This window comes from Argopecten irradians, chromosome 15 (assembly GCF_041381155.1).
Source record: "Argopecten irradians isolate NY chromosome 15, Ai_NY, whole genome shotgun sequence".
NCBI lineage: Eukaryota > Metazoa > Mollusca > Bivalvia > Pectinida > Pectinidae > Argopecten > Argopecten irradians.
Genome location: NC_091148.1, coordinates 13,960,962 through 13,988,035, shown reverse-complemented (window position 1 = coordinate 13,988,035; position 27,074 = coordinate 13,960,962). Strand labels below are relative to the sequence as shown.

The 27,074-nt window shown below is 34.3% G+C and overlaps 1 protein-coding gene across 2 annotated transcripts in view; it reads right to left on the bottom strand.

Moving 5' to 3' along the window:
* Positions 1–27,074, bottom strand: part of LOC138309139 (uncharacterized) — a 103,776-nt gene that overhangs the window by 7,421 nt on the left and 69,281 nt on the right. Inside the window, exons 5-10 of one of the 2 annotated variants that reach the window (XM_069250288.1) lie at positions 19,873–20,106; positions 12,407–12,577; positions 7,889–8,002; positions 7,272–7,385; positions 6,874–6,960; positions 5,331–6,308 (exon numbers count right to left, since the gene is read on the bottom strand). In XM_069250288.1, coding sequence (XP_069106389.1) covers positions 5,331–6,308; positions 6,874–6,960; positions 7,272–7,385; positions 7,889–8,002; positions 12,407–12,577; positions 19,873–20,106 — 1,698 coding nt within the window. The remainder of the gene's footprint in view (positions 1–5,330; positions 6,309–6,873; positions 6,961–7,271; positions 7,386–7,888; positions 8,003–12,406; positions 12,578–19,872; positions 20,107–27,074) is intronic. The other variant, XM_069250289.1, reaches the window with a different exon arrangement.

Below are 27,074 nucleotides of genomic sequence, written 5' to 3'. Positions count from 1 at the left end.
TTGTAGCGTTACGTCATTTGTTTTGAGTGAAACGTCATCAATTTTGTATAGAGCTATCACTTCCTCCAAGGGTTCATTATATAATTGGACCGCAAGGAACTGTGCGGGAAATTGTTTAATTGCTCGATGTATACACATAAACTAATGACGTAACCCATACGAACCGCTCAACAAGTGGAGATAACTCTGTGTATCATATTTAATCATATTCATATCACAAAAGCATAAAAGCCATCCATAAAAACAGACGAAAGCACAAGCATTCTACACATTATAATTAAACCGAATACATGTTTCACGAATAGAGTTTAGAGAGTGATCGCGTATCCACCATGAATTACTATTTGTCAACATGAAACACATTGTTACTCTAGTGAAATCTATAATTTAGTAAATAATTCTTGGTAGTATGCAAAGAAATAATCTATGTTAAAAATAATTTTTCTACATAAACCGATTCATCCCTTAAATTGCATAATGGACTGATCAGGTCTTTGATTTTGGAGAGCCTAAATGTGTTTTCAGGGGCAATGTCTTAAATATGATAGTACTTCCATGCCGATAATTTCATCAAAGGCAATATGCAGATATATAAGTACACCAATGTAATGTAGTATGAAAATAAGTGAAGAATACATCAAGTAAAAATACATACATCGTAAGTAAAACTAAATATTCCCAATTGGTTCAAAATTTACAGATTGACTATTTATAGTAATAAAGTTACCATGAAAACCATCATTTCAGAAAATAAGCCCTCTTGCACATCTATACATGATCCCTAGCAATATTGTGAAGTGTCACTAGCATTATTGTAAAGTTTCATTGAAATTGGTCCAAAAATTTCGGACAAGATATGCGTATTACAGACAGACGGGATTTTAGTGTGAACCCACCTTCCCTCCACTTCTATGCGGGGAATATAAGGAAACATATTTCAGATAGTTTTTAGATTATCAATTTTATGCCTTTGTTGTGTGTTTATCTTAGTTTTATCACTAAAGGTAGGATGTTACTTTATATTGTTAATAAAGTCATAAACAAACATTTTACGCGCAAGATCCTTAATTCAGGAAACACGCGTAGAAAGCCACGCATTTCTGATATACGTCATATCATAGTTTTACATACGGAAATAACCAAATATTTTCTTATTTTTATATTAGCTTTGCTCTGAATCTTTTGGCGCAGATGAAAAAGAGATCAAGGTTTAATGTTTGTGTTATGATGACTTTGATATGAGAGTCATAAAGAAGTTGAACCTTGCGCTGTACGATATAAACTTATTAGCTGTATTTACTGTAGTCGATACTAACTAATCATGAGTTTCCAGCGTGTTTAAGTTTATAGTTAGATATATCCATGAGGGTATCCCTCATGTATGGATATTACAATGTTGATGGTAGAACCTAATCTTATAAAAGTTATAGTTTTATCAGCCTGAAGATTATATCTATAGTAAGTTGTAATAACTTGTGTCTAATCCTTTGATGTCTGTTAATTTAACAATGAACAATTTTTTTTTAAATCAAACCTTTTCAAGGAGCTTATTAATACCGTGTATATAAATTCCCTGGTCACAAGTTTCAGACTCCATATTTATCGCTTACTTGCCTGTTATTGGCGATAAAAACAAGCAAATATTATTATGTCATTTTGACAATGATAAATTCGTTTAAAATCTTTGGAAAAAAAGAGTTTAAAATCAATTTAGACTGCGAATCAATAATGAATTAGATTTCCTAAAATTTATGCATAGGAATTTTTCTAGTTAATGAAATACTGATATACTTATATGAATATCATTTTCATAACATTTGCAGACCCACGAAGCTAACAAAACATCTCGGAGTATAATTCATCATATTTGACGTCCAATAAAGAACGCACCAAGCACTATATCATTTTACCTTGGGAGAGTTATCATACAGTAACCTGCTCTACGTTCTAGTGTGGCAGCATTTTAGACTCTGTTTCAATATGTTTTACGGTAAAACGTTGTTTTGAGATCTCTGCTTTTATCTTTAAATGCTGTTTTGACACTTGGCATATAAAAGCCGCACAGTTTTCTTGAAGAATATACAGATGAAAATGTTACGTAATAGTTTTTTGACTCAAGTTTATGGATGCAACTCTGCAATATTTAAACAGTGGTATTAGTTAGGTGTTTGGCTAAAGCACTTAACATCCGGACTGATTTTAAAACTATTTTGAGCTTGGCTGGAAACTTTAAAGACACTCTTATGAAGGTTTTCTATAACATTTTAACAGGAGACGGATTAGGAAATGTAGTAGCCAGACTGGAACTCGAACCCAGGACCTCCGAACACTAACCGGATATTCTATCGATTGAGTTACCTGGTCGTCGATCGACCCAGTCAAGTCCCTCATTCTTGTCATTATATTTAACTTAGGAATTGTCACAGAACCAAAACTTGATTATAAGCTGGATATTCCGTTTTTGCATATTCCACAGTTATCTGCCCTTGAGGGTAGATATTGATTGTGACGTCAGGCGTTTGCGAGCGTAACGTCATACTTTTCGGAGAAAACGACGTGAATTGCGTTCACAAAATAATGACGTAACAATGGATATCTACCCCACTCTGTAATTTGCAAAGACGGAATAGATGGCAGAATCATGTCAGCTACAACCAATTGATAACACAAAATCCCAAAATATAACGATATACCACAAAAGTCAACCGCCAGCAAATTACTATCCTCAGCGAGTGTAAAATGCAAGCAATTTCTGAAACTCTTTGTTGTCAGAATACAAAGACCCTATGTACTCTGCGATGTATTTTACCCTATTTTTTGGTGAAATGACGTTGTAAAATTGACAACAGTTTATTATTACGAGAGGATATGAACTTAAGAAATCGCGAAACTCAATCCATACAAGAGTGACAAATATTAAATAAGCTTTGTTACGAATTAGACTTTCAGCATAAACGAACACCCTACCAACCACTATACATTCACAAACATAGACATCCATACACTCAACAAACTGCATACAAGGGAGACCGTCCTTAAATGACGCTAGCGGTTAATATAACGTGGGTTGGTGTTTCAAAAGATACAAAACTCATGTATTTGACCTGCCACATTCATGCACTTAACAACATCCTCAACTTACCTACTTCAACGAAATTTGTCTAAAAATGCTATGGAAGATTTGTTAGGCTTAACGAATATACGGAACATATTTATTGATATCTAAATATATCTATTATTTCTAATAAAGGAAACTTACACGAAAACATAATTGTCTCAGTGATATTTTGAATGGTTATGTTGTTGAAATAGTTTTTTTTGTATAATTCAGTATAAGGTTTACTTGTTCAAATTTAATCAAAAGGTTTACTTGTCAAAAATAATCATAACTTTTACTTGTTCAAAATTGAACATAAGGTTTACTTGTTTAAAATTAATCCTAATGTTTACTTGTTCAAAATTAATCCTAATGTTTACTTGTTCAAAATTAATCATAATGTTTACTTGTTCAACATTAATCATAAGATTTACTTGTTCAACATTAATCATAAGATTTACTTGTTCAACATTAATCATAAGATTTACTTGTTCAAAATTAATCATAAGATTTACTTGTTCAAAATTAATCATAATGTTTACGTGTTCAACATTAATCATAAGATTTACTTGTTCAACATTAATCATAAGGTTTGCTTGTTCAACATTAATCATAAGATTTACTTGTTCAAAATTAATCATAAGATTTACTTGTTCAAAATTAATCATAAGATTTACTTGTTCAACATTAATCATAAGATTTACTTGTTCAAAATTAATCATAAGATTTACTTATTCATCATTAATCATAAGATTTGTTCAACATTAATCATAAGGTTTACTTGTTCAAAATTAATATCCAGCTTAAATTTGTAGCGCCTAAAACAGGTATATTCTACCGCAATGAATTTCGTCTATTCTACATTTACCATTGCAACACTTTACACGCGAGTTTGCCAACAAAAGACAAATGGCTGATACTTGGCCTACATTGAACTATGTTATCAGGTACATTTAACTGGATTTGCTTTTCATTGCCTCTCTGACGGGGATATTTCAAAGTTAGACCCAATAAACCGACTGTACACAGACTCTACAGTGATTTATCTGCAGACAGAAACAACATTCTGTAAGATGTGGCATGAAATGTCGAGATCCATATCATGAACAACCCATGTGTTACATTTACTGCTACAGTGACGCGACTGTGGTGGTTCGTCTTCAGTTTTACAAAGATGTGTAAAAGATATAGGGGTCTTATTAGGAGGTCTTGTTCGGCTGATTGTTTTAACGTGTATAGCCTTGGGAGGGACACAGAATCCTATTTACCAATACAATAGACATGCGATACTTTACTTGTTTCGCGATATCTACATCATTTATATTGATAGGAAATCCGCAAATGCTAATTTTTGCAAACTTGGTTTGAAATTGAAATCGCGAAATGAAAAAGCCACGATAGAAAGTTGGTTTACAGCAGTCCGGACACTAATAGACCGGAAAACTCACAATCCGGACATAACTGCAAGTCTAAAGGGAAACAATTATTTTACTGAGTAGAGTGATTTCGGCAGTTCTGTAAGTTTAGGATTCGGAAGAATTTATGGATCAAAATTTTCGCGATGTGAACTTAAACGAGAAAATTAACTATTTAACATTTTAAATTTCTTATATTTAAGAGTATGTATGATACAACCATTTTGCAATGCGAGAAAGCAATCCCCACGAAAATAACCAGATGTAGAGTAAGTTTGACAAAAGAGAAGAAGTGGGACGACTGGTCTGCCCATTGTCTGAATAAAGTGACCTTGGTGGATAGTTTTTAAATAGCCTTTGGTAGTAATTTTTAATGGAATTAAACTAACAATGGGAAAAAGTCTATAACATTTATCACAACATGTAATTACAAATATCAACAGCAAGCAAAAGATTTTTTTTATCAAAGAGGCAGTCCTTAAATGACCGAAGCTGTCAATAGGACCTAAAATGATTGATTATTTATATTCCATTTCAAAGAAATTTTCGACAGTGAACAGTTTGTAAATTACAATACATATGTTTGATATACAGGCGCATTCTACTTAAAACAACATATCTTATATGATAAAGTTAAAATTAGGCTATATGAGATATTGTTAATTTTTGTAGACAAGATTGTTAATAATTTGAAAAAATGATGATTGCATGCATTGTCTAGCATTCTTACTAAACACTTAGCCTATTAGCATGCTCAACGTAAATTCTGTGTTATTATTACGCCACTTTTCTCTCACTTCCGGATGACCCGGACATACCTGCGCTCTTAGACGATCTAGTTCCTGAGTATTTTTGTCGTTTGTGGCCATTTCTGCCGTGAGTTGCCTAATTTTTTGAGTTAATTCCTCCTGAAGTTTGTACTTTTCGTTTTTCAAAGTTCGTAAATTTGCATCATTTTCAACCCGTAGAACTCTATATTCTCCAGTAATTTTCTCTTTTTGTTCTAAAATTCTATGTGCTTCTTTTCTCAAAGTAGCAACAATCTGAGGTTCATTTTTGTCTAAAGTACTTTGATACATGTGTAACTTTTCGCGAACTATATTTAACTCCGCCTCTAAATTAGACCTATCCTTATTCCATAAGACCATCGCTTCACTTAGAGCTTGTTTGGCCTTTTCTAGTTCCGATTGTAAAGTACTATTATCTGTATGAAGTTTACCCAAATTGGTAGCGAGACTATCGAGATCTCTTTTGAGCCTAATATTTTCGGTTTGTATATCTGATTGTGTTACGCTACCTATCTCTGATATTTTTTCTTCCAAATCTGAAATTTCTTTGTTCTTTTTATCTATCGTTCCTTCCATCTCTGTCAACTCATCATTAAAATAGTTTATTTCCCGCTCTTTATCTGACACATTAGTATTAACTGTTTCCAAGACGACGTCCTTCTCGCGCAAACGTTCATCCCTCGTGCGCAAACTCTCGCGGAGTTCACGTAGTTCCTCGTCCTTCTGCGAGATTTGATCGAGCATGGATTGCATGTCTTCCTCACGCTGACGTATAATTTCCTCACGTTCCTGTAATATTTCCTCCTTCCGAAATACAACACTGACCTTATCCTGAACCATCGTCTCCAGTCCTTTCAGGAGCTTTTCTTTCCGAATATCCTCCTCTTTCAGTTTTGAAATGGATTCTCTCAATGAATTACAGTCCTCACTCATCTGCTTAGATTCCATCAAAAACGCTTCCTTCTCTTTATCTCTTAAGGCAATTTGAGTTTGCCAATATTCGTTCACCTGTAAAAAATTAAAGAAACTTTATATTAAAATTTGTCTTTGTTCAAATTATTGCATTTGTCGTGCATCTTTAGTTATATTTAGTGTAAAAAGGAGCGGGTCGGTGTGATTTATACACAGTGTTAATAACGATCTCTGTCACTCTGATGATGAAACATGAAGCTTCTTTGGCTCAGTCGGTGGAGTCGTAGTTTTTTTTACACACCGGAAACCTAGGTTCCATTCAAAGCTGGGACACTCGACAGGAATCATTTATATTTTCCCTAATCTTCTATACATTTAACCTGAGAGGTCCGTTTAATTATCTACATCAATCTTAGCGACAATAGTATTGACATTTTTATTTCAAAGTGATTTTGATGCAATGCTACACTTATACTTTGCACTTTGTTTCCATTTGTTCAACCGTAAATAAGGTTGAAATGTTAAGCAGACAGAAAGTAAAAGATACAACAATTACACTACCTAAGATTCCATTTGAACACAAATCTTTAATTTCTGCTTGTTAATGTTAGCCACTCATCCTTTACGCGTGATTCTACCCTTCTAGAATAGTAAAGCTTACCTCTTTTAGGTGTGCCTCCAATTCCACTACCTTGGAATGATAAACTTCAACTTCATTTCCAAGGATGATAATCTCAGCCTCGCTTTGCTGAAATGAAGATTATAAATTAGTCTTGTATAATGCCAAATATTTTTATTGATATTGCTAAAGTGTATCCATTTCATTCAAATAGAAACGAAATATTTTGATACAACCAAACACCCTAGAGTGCATCGCCGTTGTCATTCTAATCTGGCTTTAAACTGGAAGATTTTCAATAGAAGGAATGATAGTTTTAGTTATTGTTTCTTCGACAATTAACAGTGTCATTCAACTCTTTTTCATGACAACAAAGAAAATGACACGCTACAATCATATTTTATCTCTGCTTGTTGCATTGGTAACAGGAAGTGACCTACCGAGGGTGTCTTGGCCTTGACCGCCGATGTGTCGGCCCCGCCGATTGGTCGTTCAATGACGGTATCAACACTCCCGGATGGAGTTTGGTCTAGATCAGATTCGTCAGTGTCAGCCTGAAATGGGAATATATTCAATTGTAACTAAAATGTTTTGGAAAATTAATAAATCAATTTAAGAACATAAAATTAAGCAAATAATTCAAGGCATAGTTTGCACTTAGAGAAAAGGGATACCATTAGAATGAACAGTTATACATGAACGGTATGTTATCACATACTACATATTTTTAATCACCATATGCATATTTACGTGCATCATACTGAAGATTTTCGGATGAATTCAACATTTGCTCTCTTATCAGTATTTTGGATTTTCCCATCGAGATAAAATTGTTTTAACCTGATCTGTTCATCAATCATTTAAACACGTGGCACTTATGTGGCTGAGATGAATGTTTTGAATATGTATCATTCTGTAAAACAATATGAGGATCGTATGAATATCAATATCTGACTGAAGCCATTACTGTAATGCTTTAACCCAAGCTATACACACATACATGACACATTTTTGATTGATGTCGATTGTATTTCTACAGCTAAGGAAATCAACTTACCATAGCCTGACTTGACTGAAGGACCTTGTTTTCCTCCTCCAAGGTCAGCACGCGCTCACGCAGGCCCTTAATCTGGTCACTGGCAATGCGCAAGAGCTTTTTGCTGTCCAGAACCTGCGGGGAAGAAGATGTCACAATGTCAGCATAACCCAATTTTAAAGTAACGTGTTGATTATTGGTAAAATCCTCTACCAATTTCTAAAAATAAGTATTTTTATAATCTCATTCATAAAATCACCGGAACAGCGCTTTGTCGTTGTATTCAATGTTAACTATACTTGGGAATAGTTATAATACGTACCGGTGAAGAATGGTATTTTTCCCCATGGTAAAATGACCGCGGGGTAAAAATACCACCCTTCAAAATATCATGTTACGCCGGTAATCATAACTTACAATATAATATTATAGTAATATTGTAAACTGAATTATTTTCGTGTGTCTTTTGAATAGGCGTATTTCGTGGTCGATGAGAAGTCATAAAAATACTCGCAGTGGAATAAACAAAATAATTTATAAAAAACCATGGTAACTTATTAATCAAAATCAAATCGAAAAATTAAGTCGCCTTAATTATTCATCATTAAAACGCGAAATAGTCATAAACACTTGTTGAGCGTACGTTAATGCTCAAAGTTTATTGGTTGAAATCTTGAAATGAGCATAATACGTTATTTTTTGTTTTGTTTCTTGTTTGGAAAAATCAAACAGTGGCGAACTCAAGCTTGGTAGGACAGTGTTGCCGTAACTATCATTTATTGAGAGACTGAATTGGGTTTCCTGTCAGCTGTCTCGAGCACTACATTAACAGTTTACTATTATATGAAACATGTCATTTTCTAATATTACTGACAATCCCTAAAACAGTAAAATGTACTTTCTAAATGTCGTCATCCGTTAAAAGTGATAAATGGTGTGACATTAACGTAAAAGGAATATCAGATCTGGACATGCCGTCTCTTATCAACATCGACAGCTGAAATATTAGCAAAGGGATCGCTTACAATGTTTTAACGATTTTTTTTTGTATAATTTCAAAATGAAACCAATGGGGAGGATTACGTCTCTAAAATAATTTAATATAATACGTTCTTTAAAATGTTCTTTCCAAAATATAGTTTAACATTTCTCAGTTTAAAATAATAATATATTGACAAAGGCGAGTTAATTCCAGAATCCTTATATTGTCTTGAGAGTTAATTCCTTATTTCCCTCTTGACTCAAGGCCACGTTTGAATTTTTTTTAAATAAGTGGTTTATTTACTTGTGATATAAAATATCGCTTATATATTTTCATTCAGTGATGTATATTTTCTAAGACTCCGAGCAGCGAACCCTATCCAGTAACCTTATACTAGCAACGGGTAAACTAGTATGTATGCCGGGGAAGAACGGTAAATGTAATTAGTATGTACATGTATTAGTGTGTAAATCAGAATTAGGTGTCACCTCAGCAAGGGAAAAGGTACAACAGACTTTCTCACACTGATGAATGCTAAAGGGTACTCTTTATAAATAAACCAGTTGGTTAAACGAATGTGTTTAAAAGAAGAAAAAAAAACTTATTTACAGTCACAACGGTACTACTAAGAAAAAAAAACATGAATAAATCCGCACATTCAATAGGAAACCTTATCAATTAAAAGTACTCTTTTCGTATATCAAAAGTGCAATTGTCTTCCTTTTTAACGTTCTTGATTAGTTTAAAATACTTTTTGCATTTGCAGCTTCTCATTCCATATATTTTGTGGTTTGAGATTATTTGAGCGTATGAAATAGCACAACAACTGTATTTAATCGGTTTAGCTAATTACTGGTCGCTATGGCAACAAACAATTACACTTCAAGTTAGGTAACTTTAATCGTAGAGTAACAAGCGAAATATAATTTTCTGCGATTTTTATGGAAATTTTAATTACACAAACCAATTATTTTGAAGGCATTATACATACCATTCATAATTTTCAAATAGAAAGTGTTGGCAGTTTTTACTTCAGCATTGATGTCACTATTTTTTAATTTTATCGGGGTATAAAAAATTCGTCTGCAAACTGTGAATCCGCATATCTCTATTGTGACGTCTTGTTAACGTCGGGTTTTCGCGCCATTCTCGGAATTGTTTTTTCATAGTGGTATGCAAAAAAATATTGGCCAAACAGAAAGCCAGATTTGGTATGAAAACAAAGAAAAATTAATTATTAAAATATATTCGTAGTTGTTAACAAAATGAATGAAAGTGTAAAATATGAAGGCATACTTTTACTTTTATTAAATCAATATAAGACAAATATAACTTTAATACTTGATACTACCGTACAACGAAGCACACAACTTCATACGCGGTATTTGAGAATATGGAATTTATAAACAAAAGTTAAGAAAAATATATGGAATTTATAAACAAAAGCTAAGAAGGATATGGATTTATAAACAAAAGTTAAATAGTTTTATATTGTATAAACACCCGTGGAATGATTTGCTTATCATATTTCTTGTGTTTATGAGAAATTCTTAATAGAATCGCTTACATAAAAATGTTTGTTTTTAATATCGTACGGGTTTTTTTTTCAATTTGGGCGAAGGCTATTTACAAAAATTATTTGTTGTGACGTAATTGTTTATCTTTTACGTCATAATGGTGTTAATTTCGAGTGTATTTATGGTACAATCGGACATTAGACATGCTGTTCACACCGATAGCCTTCCTTTCGTGGGGATGATATTTTCTCAAATTTGAAAGCCTGATCCGCGAAATTTTGAAAAATAATCATATATACACTTTAAGTCTGACAGCGACAATTCAAAACCGCATGCATTTGATTTTATTATTTTCAGTTTAAATCGTGACAGGCGAAATGAAGTGGCTGTCATTCAAATAGAACTAGGAACGCGCTAACTCTTCAGGATTTCGCAAACCTTTTTAAAAAGATAGGTTAAGTAGAACTCCAGAAGACCAGATCGCGAAATTAAATCTTCGAGAAAACGCCTTAAGGTATAAATTCGTGAAAAAGTCGTTGCCAGTAACATGTTTCAGCAAAAAGTTTTATTTTATTCACTCTCGTTTGATAATTTTGAATTTAGGGGATATTATAACTATGCTTTAACAAATAATCTCAGTCAGTACAAGTGCACTTCATTTAAAAGGTGAAGTTGTCGTGAAAAATAACAACTATCAATCATGCCTTTTATTGTGATGAAACCTGGTGTAAACGATTTATTTTCCCACTTTCAGAAATTTGATCAGTTTTATTTGGTATAATATTACAAAACGATAACGTTAAAGTGACAATATCATAGGCGGATGATAGTGGCTGGTAATTCATTCATGTCTGTTTTCACCAACACTATGTATGGTGACTTATATCGATTGGGTGGGATTCTGTAGAGTTTAGCATAGAACTGACGGTAAATGTCAACCTCTCAGAAGGCCCACAAACGGATACAGCAGTTGTGTGATGCATTTAATGGATTTTTATTTCGGTTTACGCCCAATTCACAGCTTCAACCTTTTAAACACGACACCCCCTGGACACACAACCACACGCTTTCAATTTAAAATATATTTGTACTCGATTTTTTCATATTACAGAGTTATCACCCTTACCGCAAAGTATTCACTGTGGCGTCATTATTTTGTCGTTTTCATTGAAAACTCTGACGTAACGCTCTAAAACACATGACGTCACAATTAATACCTACCCGCAATGCAGATAACTCTGTAATATGCAAATATAGACGACCCGTAATCTCCGCCATACCACTTTATCTTTTGCAACAACTCGTTTAATTTTTTACCATTGTTTATTCAAATTCTATCTTTCATAATTTTAATTGACGATTTACTAATTGTTTTATTGATTAAAATGAAATTTAACACTGCATCAATATGTTTTTGTTCCATTTAAAGATGGTTCAATCGGGCATTAAGTAAAAACTGAAAGCATTTTAAATATTACATCATTAATAGATCAGTCAGATTGGTACCGGCAATAGCATACTAAGTACAATAAACGGATTTTTCAAGCAACGACAGTCATCGTTGCATCTAATTGAATAAAATGTATATCCTTTATCTATTGCTATCGATATTATCCATTTTGTACAGGAAACAAAATGGCGTTCTGATAGTTAAGCCAATCGGTATACTTTAGGGATTTCTCGCGTTACTGAGTCCGAGTAACCATATACCATATAAAACTATAGCGTGACAATGGAACTTTCCATCAATGTCCGAGGCCGTTGACCATTAATCTTATTGAACAGACGTGCGATTATTACCACAATTGGCCTTATCAAATGAACGCGTGATTCCAGCCACATTTGAAATAATCGAATGGACACGTTATACCTACCACATCTGACTTTATCGAATGGACATGTGATTCAAATCACTTATCAAATGGACACGTGCTTCCAAACACCTTTAAATTTATCAAACATACATGTGGTTATTATCACCTTTGACCTTATTGAAGAGACACGTGATTAGTTTCACTTAAAGAACACGTGATATCTTACCTCGTCTTGGAGGAGTTCCTTCTCCCGCTCGTGAAGCTTGGCGTCGTCAGACATGGCGGATGACAGGGTTTCCGTGGAAACGAGAGCTAGCTTCTTCTCTGTAGTGGCCACTTTCTTCCTTTCCTCCGCCAACAGTCGCTCAAGACAATTTATTCGCTTCTTGAACTGGTTCTAAAAAAGATAAAACAGCTAATCAGATATGATCACATTATTTAAATAATAACAAAACTGACAAATCGTTTCGCAAACATTTACATGTAAATGACGATTTTTTATGGTTGTTTTCTTATCATCATTCTACACATGGCCGGTTCGTTACTCTTGAAAGAAAATTTCACACAAATCTTTATGTACGTCTCCAGCGAAGCTTTAAGATAAAGCATGGATACACGCATTACGTAATCACAACAAAGACACACAATATTGAAATTACCTACTCAAGTATATATCTGTCGTATGGATCAAAGGATTACATTATTCTACATGTAACTAAGTTTTCTATTGGCTGGTCAAGATTTGATTGCGCACAAAAGCAATCCCAAAATTATCTGAAGCTACCGATAACACTGAAATACTAAGAAATGTTTTCAAGATGGCGACGTTTGATTGCTGGATTTACATCTCATTAAAATAAATATTTATGGAAAACCCTGCAAATCTTAATCTTTAGCTAAACTAATCGTGGCTTTCGAAAAGGAATTGCTTAGCAGCGAATTTTGTTCAGTAAAAAGAAAACAAATATTAATATGTATAGCGATGAGTGAGAATTGTTAATGGTTTAGATCGCAACTGAAGAGAGAAATAAACTTGAGTTGATATTCAAATTCATAAAACTTCAATCTTCTGCAGCATGAATGGGTTAATTGTTCAGTAATAGCCTGCTTAGAGTATGGAGTCAGTAATGATATGAACTTTTATTACAAAAACGAAATGGCGTGTTGTCCTTGGGCTATACTTATTTTTACATCAACCGATACCTAACGCGGCCTATCTGTCGATGCGGACTATCTGCCGATGCGGACTATCTGAGCAGAATTTAAATTACCAAATGAAAAATATGCTGACTTTGCATAGTTAGATATTGAAAATCTATTTAAAAATAACACAACATACCCTCTTCCTCTAACAATTTTTTTTCTTTCATTTGGAAATTATTTTCAAACAAATTATGGGTAATAGGCTATTGATACGGTAATACAATAGGAAATTGCGGTACTGGGCTTAAGGTTAAATACCAGGCACTAGAGCTACACAAGAAAACATTTCATAAATTAAAAAAGAGATTCTTAGATTTAAAAGTGTCAACACTAGCCATTGACACCCATGGATGATGGTGTGTGGTAATTTGGCAGCTGATGGACACTGAAACCTTGAGGTGGTCAACTCATGATATAATGTCAGATACTAGCCACTAACATCTAGAGAGGTTCTGAGTATGGTAAAATGACACAGATTTCAACCATTCGACCTCTGTACCAACAACATGATAATTAATAACCGTATTAACACTAAAGAACGTTATGCGTTCCGTGGACCTGTTTTCAAAAGTGAATTTCAGTCACAAGGACGATTGTACGACCGACACACATTTATAATGATAATTTCACCATTAATGTTTTAAATTACTTCCGTTCTATTGTGTCATTTATTTTCCATTCAACTCCTTCATTCTAACGATACACCGCTACCATCAAATAGAAATTAATCAGCCCTACTACCGCAAATGCTTAATCTTCCGTAAAAATAAGTCATTGTGATCATTCTGATTCCGTCGCCAGATCTGAATAATAATCGACAGATGATTTCGTATTAATGCAGCAGGTAATAAATAGGTTATTTATATGATAGGTTTTCATTGAGCAAATACGTTAGGAAGACCTAAAATGGTATGAGGCTTGGAACGAGACACAATAGTCACTTTCTAGAAATTCACAAATGGTTTTTTTTAGATTTCATATGGATGTACATTGCTCTCAGCTATCATGTAACAAATGCCTTATTCTAAAATAAAACTTACGCATCTTTGTAAGTAATCTTTGGAAATTAATCTTATTCTTATAGCGTCGATTTTATTTTTCTCATAATGATTATTGATTTTGACCTTATTTTTGAATGTCATTTGTTATTTACCTTATTCTCAGTAATCATTGATAATTTACCTTATTATCACATGCCATTGATTTGTCTTAATCTCAGATACCATTAATGGTTATTTTGTTATTGCATGTCATAATATCATTTTTAATGTAAGTGATAATTATTCATTATCTTGTCTATTATCTAGTTTTTGTAATCATTCTCAGTGATGTGTTTAATTTGATGCATTTTTTTGTGGTAACCGTGAACTTGTACCAGTTAATTCCTAGTGATGATTTGTGAGGCTTGTTTTTGGTTTTGGTTCATTCTCTATAGCAATGTGCAGGTTTTGTTGTTCAGTGAATAAATTAAAACGATAATGACATATGAACCCAATGGAGCAGATTTTATAACCGATTGAACTCCTCCGAAAAAAGGTTATTTATTTTATCATTGCTTTATACAACTTATCATAATTTATCTATTGGAAAAAAAACTTTCATTTCAGAATCTGTATCCCACACCTGCTAATTTACATAACAGCATATGCTATAATTATTGATATTGAGTACATCTTATGTGTAAGCTTTTTGTACCGAAACGGCAGCTCCGGCGGATTTACCAAACGGATTAAAAATTGAGAATTGCCTGTTGCTTATGTCATGTCACCAATAGCAACAATCCATGAAGTTAAATATATATTTGTCGTAAATTATACCAAAGCTTGAGTATTTTTTAAATGAGTGTAAGTGCCTCGATTTCAACAAAATTATATTTCAATATAATTAAAAAAGGATAGAACAACAACAGGTGAGGCCTATGTAAGCTGTCTCCCGTTGTAAGTGCTGAACATGCATTGAGTGAGAATTGTGGTACAGCTATATAAGATCAAACCTTATCTAAATTACAACATTCTTACTAGATTATGTGGTAGTGAGGCCATGATTACATCATAATAGGTGGTCTTAAGTGATACAGATTACAGTTCCTAATTTACATGTCGTTTATTTTTTTATTTAATTGGCACTAACCGCTACTGACAGATAATATAATAGCACATATGGATCCGCACTATTACTCAAACACCCCAAAGCTTACATACCCAAATACGTAAGCTTGTACTATATAGTATTCAGAAAATATTTCTTCACGTGGATTTTTTCCTGTGAATTTTACATGAAGAAATATTGCATGTGTATGTTTTCTCAAACCTTTATATAATATATATCAATGATTTTTTTTCCAAATTATGCATCTTTTTCCATCTGTTTTGTCGAAAATGTTCCTTTCTAAAGGATAGCGATATGTACTTATTCAGTATTAATCATTAATCCTAAAACTTACACTCTCAAAAATGTTAGCTTATATGATGAAAGTACGTAGGCCTAAGCTCTTAAATGATACCCTATAAACCACACGTGATCGATCTGACTTGCATAGAACCCTTTCCCTTTTAATAGCATTACAGTCAAAATCAATTAACAAGTACAAAAACTCTTACGTCATAACGCAATGTATATAGAACTCGGGAATTAATCAGAACTGGTAGGTTCTGTTGCAGACAGATGATAAATTTGTGCCATTTTACCACACAGAACAATGTGTTACAAGAATGCCCTTTACAACCTTATCGCCATGTTTTATTTCTGGGTGCGTTCGAACAGTGCTGTGACATATCATAATTACCACATTCACAGCAACTCATTACTCTCAATCATGCACATATTACCCCATTCTCAGCAGACGTTTAGCGATATCCGTGACAAATCACGGATTCATAGTGCGCCAATGTAATAGTTATTTCTGTCGATTTTTTACGCCTTGATAAATATTAACACGCTTTATGACGAAACTATCAGTGAAATAATCGGTTTTTAAACAGTCAAGCTCCTCCGGAAGATTCAGGTCAGGTGCAGACTAAAAATATGCTGTGACCTCATTTTGTTCCAATGCCTTGTTTATCGCAGGGCTCTATAGGTAAATGTAGTGATGCTGTGCTGAGTATTTCAGGCTTTTGCTGTTCCACTGATCTGATAGATTTCCCGGGAGGGGGGCAGTAAAAGTGAGGGCTCGTGCTGTCTTTAACCACATGTCTATATTTATACTGAGTGAAAATTAACATGAACCATCGAGTTTGATTAACTGGGAGAATGTGGCAGAATTTTATGTGCCATGCCTTACACACGAATGTTATTTTGCCAGGCAATACCAAAACACCAGACATCTATACCTATATTGCTCTTAAAGATATTTCCGATAATTTATTTATGGGTGGACATGAAAAGGGACCAAAATCAAAATTATTATCAAGAGGAATAAGATATAGTGTCTATAGTGACAGAAAAGACCTTTTGTTTTTCAACTTTACGGAAACTCTTATATGACAGGTGGTAGTGACACTATTCATTAACGGGTTTCAGTAGAATGTCATTTATCTTGTCAATCTAACGAATATTGGTTCAAAAACTATATGAGAATATAAACTTTATTTGCAGATTTGTTAACAGTACAATGGACTAACTTTGGCTGTAATGTGGCAATTTAAGAGAATGACATTGGAATGGTTTCGTTCAACATTAGTACCCAGTATCCATAATTAGAGCTTATAGAGTTCACCTAGAAATGCAAAGTTGATAAACCTCTTTCTATTCTAGAAGGCCTTTATCTTGCATTTTGTTGATTTTTCATATGTTATTCCAGTTCTAAAAACTGTGGTTGTATTTGATGTGTATTAGTTATCTTTATCTGTAACGCTTATTCATTTTTGTTGTTTTGAGATTGTGACAAAGTACCAAAGCTTTGTTAAAAATATCAAATATCGACTTTGAAATATTGTCGTGATTGGAGCTCAATTTTTAGAAAGCAGGTCAAAATATAAAAGTGAAAACCTCAAAATATACAATGTCAACAGAACCAGATGTTCTGGGAGAGCGAGCGTCAATTGATTCACGGACGTTTCCGGCTCTAGAAATCAATAACAGATCTGGAATGTTCGTCGTCGGTTGCCCACGTAATCAGCTAACACAGGGTCGTGGTCTGATAAGCGGAGTATAAAGACGTTTAGCCACTGTGGTTTCAGAGGGTCAGTGATAGTTCGTCTTTACAAAATCAGATGAATAACAATGGCATCTCAATACACATCGAAATGCAAAGAAGAAATCCGACTTCTGTAATATTTCCAGGTAATATAGTGCTGGTAACTACAAAAGCATTCCCCATTCTACGAAGTTCATCAGCTATACAGATCAGATCAAGGGTGATTTTTTCTTTACACAATAAGTTTAACCACAATGATACCACAAGGTAAATCGAAATACACTGAACAAATTATTTAGTGAGGGTAAAGACAAAACCTTTCCTAGCCCATCGACGAAATTAGCGATACAATTCTAGATCAGATCAGGGCAGTTTGTCTTAACAAAAAGTATAACCACAATGGTACTATACTGTGTATAAAAAATGTAATGAAGAAATCCGACCTGAGTAATATATGCAGATTATAAAAAGAGTGCAACTACAGAATCTTCTGAGACCATCGACGTCATCAGCCATATAGACCTTGGACTTTTCTTTACAAAATAAGTTTAACCACAATGGTACTACAACGTATATCGAAATACACAGAACAAATCCGACTTGAGTAGTATTTTCATATGATATATGAGAGCAACTACAAAAACCACCACAGTCCATCAAACAGCTAGCATATCTGACGAACTGTAAGTGACCTTATCCAACAGCTGGAAAATACTTGTAAATCTTGGAACAGGTGAGAAAAGAGGAGAAACAATACACAATATCAATCATCTATTGTATATAAATTACCTTCAGGCGGACGCTAACAGGTTTCAACGGTACTGAGAACCTACGAAAATACAGATACATCATCGCCATTCTGACTGATCTCATGAGGCTAGTAATTGGCGGCTATAAAGTCCTAGAGAAAAATGTTGCACTGTCAGCGAACTATGAAATATGTTGCAATTATACTTAATATTAATACCCGGCCATAAGCCTGATTGCATAGTTAAGCTTGGATAAGTCTCATTCTGAAGGTGTGAAATGTATTTAATATATCACCGAAACACTTATGTGTGTTATGTTTAGGGAGGGTGGGATTACGTTTAAATGTGTTTGTTCCCTCTTTAATCAAATTTCTCAATTATGCAGCGATTTATTGGATCATTCGTAACTAAATATTGGTGCAATTTATTACAAGCAGGATACCGTGTGTGATTATTGATAACAGAGAAAAATCTTTTAATTAGTGTGGATTTATGTGTAAACAAACTTTTTTGTACTTTGCATTAAAATACATGTTTGATTTAAGTACATCGGGTGAATAACTGGCCGAGGTCTACCTCTGGGTTGCAAGTTCGGAATCCATGTGGGACAGTTTACATTTATATATCTATTTCATTAGGTTCAGATGAGTACATAAAATCAGTCATTTTCTGAGAGTGACCCATCAGAACATTGCAACTGATGCCGTAAAAATATCATAAAGAAAGGTTAGACGTATTTGACATCATGACTGAAGGGTTATGTACTTTATCCATTTTCTCTTCTTTTCTTCCTACTCTCTAATCTATATTTGTCTTTTTGTTTTTTTTCTTCCATTATCCTCACATAAGCAAAACAAAGCTGACTCGCTCTTTCATTCCACACTCCATGTGAGTATATATTAATTGTTTTCAATTGTTTCCAATCAACTGTCGATAGTGATTCTGTAATTATAATGATTAATTGTTTAAAGACAGTTCTGTTTATGATAAGCCACACATCACCATATCTGATTGTAACATTTCATATTATGTTTGTGAACTAAAATTCTAACTAAAGCATTCACTAAACGCCACTGTATGGCCATCTCAAAACGGAATCTTACATACGGACTGTGTCAAAACTAAATCACAAAGCAAAAGATACGCTGATTCGTTTTAGGGTTTACTACTTTTGTGATTTTGGTGTCAAATAAATGTCATGATATGATCATAGAGCTTCGGATACTTTTTTATATTACATTCTGTCCAAAACGCTTTTATTGATATTGTAATCCAACATCCGTGAGGATCTGAGGTATATATTGTTATAGTTTTGACACAGTTTCCATATTAGTTCCTTTCATTATTTTTTTTTACCTCAGACCGTTTCTGAAAGAAAATAAAGGGGTATACCACAAAGTAAACTAAAATAGAATAAGATTAACATGAAATACAGATAACAAAAGTAACACAAAAATGCGGTTATAAAAACGTAAAATCACCGATGCAGGTATGGAACGCTTGAAAAGAGGTTAAACGAAAAGTGAAAAGGGGTTTAACAAAGGTTTATAATAACGAAATAACGAGGTATAATCAAAATAACGCGAGAACACAAAAGTGTCTTACCTCCCAGTTCTTTTGTATAAGGTTTCGACCCCCAGTTTCCGGAGATCCGGGAATAGAACCGGATCCGTCGAATACTTCGTCACTTCCGGAACTGACGTTGCTAAGGGTACTAACAGTCCGGGCACTGTTTATACTCGAGGTTGCAGAGACGCTTTGATTCTCAATAAGTCTTTCCAGTTCCGCTTCTGCATCATCGGCCCTTTCCTTTACAATGTCGAGCAGGTTACTAAGGATCTGTAAACACAAAAAACAATGATATCATCTGATAAAGACACGAGGCAGCCTAAGTCTTTGTCGACAGAAAATTTGAATTTAAAACAAAAATCGTAAAAAAGACATTTTCGATGTGAGAATGAATTATTAATGACAATGACAAATAGCGTAAGCACATAAAATGATGCTACTTCTTCTACAGTTCATGACTGATGCTGCTAAAGCTTCATCTATAATAGTATTACTCGAACGCCCCCCGATCTAACATAAAGTTGTCAATGCATGCCAAAACTCGGCTAGCATGGCTTTATATTGGAGCTTCATGAATGGATTTATCTTGAGAGAATGTGGTGACTATGTTTTCTCTGTAAATTCGCTGCTATAGAGGACAGAGTTCATCGGAATTCCTTTGATAGATGCGGGAAAATGATCTCTCCCTCTACTGGCATTTCTTCTAAGCTACAACACATCCGGTATCAGTTGTCGTGTTTTTGTTTGTGCTCTACTCAAGAGTACCACTCATTAGCCTCTATCACTTTACATAATAAACCAAAGACCAGACAGAAACAGACTAGGTTTGTTTTCAAGGGATATCACCCCGCCGACGGATGTCTATTACATCTTTGCATATTGTAGAGTTATCTGTTCTTGTGGGTATCGAATGTTACGTCGTCATCCTCTGTGAGTAAAAATGACGTCGGTTTCTTTAAAAATGGTGATGTAACGCTCACTAAAATATGACGTAACAATCACTACCTACCCACAACGACTGATAACTCTGCGATATGTAAAAAAAAAATAAGCACTGAGAGACAACATTAAAATCTTAAAAGTTTAGGACATAATAATGTTGTTTGTCCCTTTATGGTCTTTGGTTAAATACGCTTGACAAAAGGTGGCGGCATAACTAACACTAGCCTACTATTCATGCTGTAATTGCTTGTGTGGGACGATTGATAATATACAACAGCAAAACAGAAATTAGAAAGTAAAATTAATTTGCAATCGTATTGTTATTTACGCTACAAAATTATTTTGTAGTTTATCGATCTAGACAATTGTATTATATTACTTTCACTTAGCGTCTTTTCGAAGGAAGAAATTACATTATCAAGAAGCCTCTTAAAATCTTTTAGACTGTTTTACGTATGAGTAGGTGATATATTTGTCAGTGAGGTAAGGTCTAGAGCACAACGTTTTTATCATTAAAATAGAGCATGGTTTAATTCCGCTTCCTATCCCCTTGCCTGTTAGTCTTATTTTGTCGAAATAAGTAATACTTGTTAAAAAGTTTTGAGAATTATTAAACACCTTTTAGATTTGGTCTTCATTATTTCAATAATATTTAAATATTTACCCCCTGAAAGCAAACCTAGTCTATTTCTCCAATACAACATTTACAATCTCATTCCGTCAATGGTCTAATGGCGACTAGAACTTAACAAATATGATTTTTCTCTTACGACATTTAGTATAGGTAACATTGCATTTTCTAAACGTCTTTCGTACCACAACCTTTAAATAGTCAGAGCACCAAATAAATTGTTTTTCCTAACATCTAGATAACCCTTGTGAACATTTTGTACTGACGAACAATAGAATGAATAGCCCTTATCAGCTGAGCGATTGAGCCCTCTGCCAAGTCGAGGACATTGTATGTGTGTGTATCATATTGCAGTTGTTCCTTGGCGGTTCGGTATCAGATGCGAGGTGTTAAATGCAGTTATGCTTTGTAGGCCGTTTTCACTTAGCAATAATCACTTTTTTCATCTCTGAATGTCTGTGAGGTTGGCTTCTTAAGAAAGAGAATGCCATTTATATTATTGGCAAATTAGGTTTTGGTTGTTTGCCTTAATTCTGCTAATACATATATCTCACGAAGGCGGATACTGCAACATCTTAATGATGAAAAGATGCATGTTGGAATCTGTTTTTCTACCTCGCTACAGTATGTTTGTCCAGAAGATTAGCAGCAATGAGCTACTTATAGTTCATCTCTACAAAGAATACCGTGGTTTAGGTGCGTTAATGATTTCCTTTAGTAGCTAATTACGACTGCATTCCATAGGCTAACGAACTCAAGTCCGGTAACGATTTGCAGGTTGCAGGTGGTTTTTTTTCTGTTGAGAAAATTCAGCGTGAAAGACAACGAAAATATATAGTTTTACATGTTGACGACAAAAAGGTAGATTGACCACTATTTCGCTCTAATTTAATCGCTTAACAGTTTGAAGAAATTATTTTGGTATTTGAAAACTGTTTATAATAGGAAGTATGTGTGGATACTTTCTGATTTGAAAACATTTCATGATTATCTAGATGTTCCTATCAAGCAAAAATTGTCTTATTTCCTTTCCTAGTTATATAACTACGAAAAAACATGAAGCATTCTTCACAATGAAAGATGTCGTATTTTTAGCAGTGGAAATCATTATATTAACTTTATTTGGTGTCAATCCTTTTCTTATGTACCTGCACACATCTGTGTGTGTTCATTAATGTTCTGATTAAGCAGTTCTACATTTTTCCATACATGTTCAATTGTTAAAGTGTTTATTTACTTAAACTCGTTGAGCATATTGTGATATCGAAGTCCATATTAATCATTTTTTAACTAGTGTTACAAAGCAATACATAAAATGTATATGTTATATTTGTCATCATTGTCTTTGAATAGAGGCATGGCGTTCATATGTATTCCGTATTTGCATATTACAGAGTTATCTGCCCTTGCGGGTAGGTATTGATTGTGACGTCATGTGTATGCGAGCGTAACGTCATACTTTTCAGAGAAAACGACGTAAATTGCGCTCACAAAATAATGACGTAACAATCGATACCTACGCGCAAGGGAGGTAACTCTGTAGTGTACAAAGACGGATATTTATGAGAAAGTTTTGGCATTATGGCAATTACGCTTCTATTACTGCAACAGTGTATAAGTATAAACGCGTATTCCAGTAAGACGTCTGATAATAGCTTACTATTAAACTCAAAATGCAATGCAGGATAATGTGCAGAATGATGTTCAAGTCGGTTAGAATTATCATTTAAATTCGATAAAAAATAATGTTAAATTGCTGATAACCTTCAAAAGCATATTACTATTAATTAATAATATCCTGGTTGAAAAGTCGGTTTTACAGACACGTCAACCTCCACGGAGCTGAATCTATGTCGTGTCAGAATAAAGTATTCCTCTTCCCGGTCAGGTCAACAGATAACATAGAAGCTTCATAAATATTTAAATATTGTTACATGTTGATTATTAATGTAGGAAGACAATGCTTGTACTATATATGGAATTACAGGGAGTTTTATCAGTTACTCTGGATCATATTAGAGGAAATGTTGACGTATACCAAACGTGAATTTAGACAGGCGTGTGGAAAGCGATATCCCTTTGGGGAAGATAGAATTGGAACTGGCGGTTGTAATACTATACTTGAAATGGAACATGAAATCAATTTCTCCGTTTCAGAGAGGCGACTCAATGCTAAAATACAAAGGATGTACAACGTGGTCGTATTTCGGAATACATGCAATTAAAGAACAAATCCAGAGTAAAAACATCAGTTTGATTTCTTTCTTTAGATATCTTCAATAACAGGTATAGACAAGTACGTAGGGTGGAGTTTTCTAAGTTTAGCGCCTAATTAACAGCCAGTTACGTAATGACGTGCCGGGTTGTTTTGGTGGAGGAAAACCATAGTACCCGGAGAAAAACAATCGACCAGCGATCATTACAAGGCAACTACCCTACATGGGATTCGAACTCGCGATCTAGAGGTCACATACAGGCGAGGAAACATCACTATATGCATGTTCCGATATGTTGACAACGGTGCAGCGACAAAACAAGAAAAACTCCATCCTAAACAAACAAATAATGCTCATGAACAAACTCAATTGGATGTGTGATAACAATTAGAGCAAGAAAACCATGAAATCAGATTTAAATGTAATGTAATTAAACTTCACAGTTTTTAATGTCTTGCAATCGGAAATGCATTTCCAGTCTTTTGTCACAGCTGATTTAATTTGCCTGAAACCTGAATAAATACCCGAGAAACCAAAATTGAAATAACTAAATGATGTAAAATAGAAAGAAAACAGAGATCTAGAAATTCCGTTGCATGTTTAACGTCAGCAATATCATGCTTAGCTAAATATTGTCCAACTTGAAGTTGTAATTTCGAAAGAAATTCAGTATACTTGACTATAATTTGAATTCGTTCAACCTAAATTCATTATGACAACAGTAACCAAACTATATTTATATTGCATCTCTTTATATTTTTATAACAATCTTTCCTAAATGAACATCACAAAATCAGTCTATGTATTTCCGGCACACAGCTGGAGTACATATACCGCTTTGCTTATCATGATTTAACTTTCATATTGAAATCATTTTATAATCCTTTAATGATCCCCATAGGACGAGGAACATTATTAATATTAATTATTTATGAGACCCTGTAATAGAGAAGCATTACTTTCGGAAAGTTATTAAAATTTGGGAAGGTTAAGGTTTTGTGGAATAGTTAATATATACATTCAAACCTGTCTATAACAACCACCCAAGAGACAGAGGGAAATGGTCTTCATAGTCATTTTAAGTATTTATACACAGGTTGAAATGTGTTGTGATTTACCATTTGGGACACTGTAAAAGTGTAAGCAGGTAGTCTTTATACACAGGCTATGTTGAAGGTGACAATTTATGACCTTAGAAACTTAGAAAAGTGGTCTTATTAAGCAGGTAGTCTTGATACACAGGTGGTCGCTAAGGCAGATTTGTCTGTGTTGTGTAAACTTATACATAACCACCATCATCGAAACTTGTTATCGTACTTGAATTGTTCTGACATTGAATACGCGATTGGCAAAAAACGTTAAATGGGTCAAGTACCGTGGTTACGCAATGGGGGTAACTTATAAAGTTCCTATAATAAAAAACTATCGGTAAACCTAACATTAAAAAATAATTAAGTTAAATTACCATTCTACAATTTTAAGACGATGTAAGTGTTATCTGTGAACTAGGTATGCTTCGTGTAAGTATTACTCGGCAGGTTGTGCCAAGTAAAGAACACCAATTGCATTTGAACTTTTTTGGTTGTATAGAGAAGGGAAGAACATATTCTTTAAATTGAACGAAATTTTCGAAAACTGCGGAGGAAAGTCAGAGATATGGAATAAATTCTGCATGTTAGCTACATTCTACAGTATGGCATGTGTGATGTTTCATGACAAACGGCTTGTAGGCAAATCACCAACCACTTCAGTACCTACACAAACACACAGTACACAGAATACAGATGGAAGTAAACTTGTTTAGCCATTCTGGTGGGTGAAACAGGACATTCTAAAACAAAAGCCCTAAAATAAGAAAAGTGAAATTTGTTTGCTCAATTTTAGCGGTGATAAATCGCTGAAAACTGTTAACTCCAAATATGCACAGCTATATCTGAAATCGTTTACACAATCATGAATATGAAATAATTTCTATGTAATTTCCACTTGGTAAAGATGCATTAAAGTGAATACATAGATGGACAATGATTTAAGCTGATACTTACTATCTTGAATAAAGCATCCTGTTTCAATCCAAACAGTTATCGAAACACACACACACATATATCGTACGCATATACCACTTAATTAACTGGGCCACGCACGTGCGTAAGCGCGCGACTGCCCACGCTTCACTGACAGTTAATTATAACCTGCGTAATTTACACGGCCCGTCCGGCGTGGAATTTCGAAACGAGCCGAAACAATGTTACGGTGCTAACCTGTCTGTCGCTTGTAACACACAGGCACTGCCGCTGTACAAGGCCGAGGTAGTATATATCACTGCAAGAGAACTATGACGGGATGAGGTGGAAAGAAGATGTAGAAAATCAGGTGTTAGGGTGGAAGGTGGAAGGCTGATATAGGGCACCAGGAATTACTTAGGGTAGAGGAGGAAGGTGGATGTAGGCTATCATAGCGTGGAAGGTTGAAGGTGTATATATGCAATTACGGGTAATAATGGAAGATGGAAGGCAGAAATAATGCAGCTATCGGGGGTTAGGTTGGAAGTTGGAAGGTAGATGGAATAGAGGGTAAGGTGAATAGATGTTCACAATCAGGATTTAGGGTGGGAAACGGAAGGTGGATGTATAAAATAATAGAATAGGAAGTGGAAGGTGGATGTACACTATTTCAGGTAAGGATGGAAGGTGGAAGGCGGGCGGAAACAATGCATACTATTACAGGTTAGGATAGAATGTGGTAGGCGGACACAATGCAAACTATTAGGGATCAGAATGAAAAATTGACGGACAGAATCAAGCATAAGGTTGTTAGGCGGATGTGCATAGTTATCTTGGTGAAAGAGGATAGAAGTTAGGTGTAAAATCTCAGAGGTAATATGTAAGTGTCAGGTGTAAACTTAAGCGAATGAAATTGGAAAGTAGAAATAGAAGTCGGGGTTAGGATGAAAAGTGAAGCATAGATGTAAACAGTCAGTGATATGAGTTACATGGAATATAGAAGGTTGGAGTCAAGCGTTACAAGTCATGGAGGACGAGAAGATATAATTAATGCGATTTAGTCGCTAAAGTTTGTGAAATCTTGTAAAAAATGATAAACTCTAACTCTGAAACTAATATACGAGAATACGACAAATCATTAATATTTTGAACTTGTTTAATTTATTCTAAAACTACTTGATGAAAAAAATCTGAAATATCAGCGTATGAGTGTTTGATAGCGGCCGATCAAAATGTAATAAATAAGCCTTCATGACATGTGAAGTTATCACAACTTATCATAAACCCTCTTGAATGGTGTCTTCCCACACGACGACATTTCATGTCTCGGGCTAATTAAATGGTGATACCAGACAATGGAGTTTTAGTGCTTAACTACAGACAAGGCTAAATCCTTCTTCGTCAAATGGAAAATCATGCTCAACTCCCAAAAGGACGATAAGACTC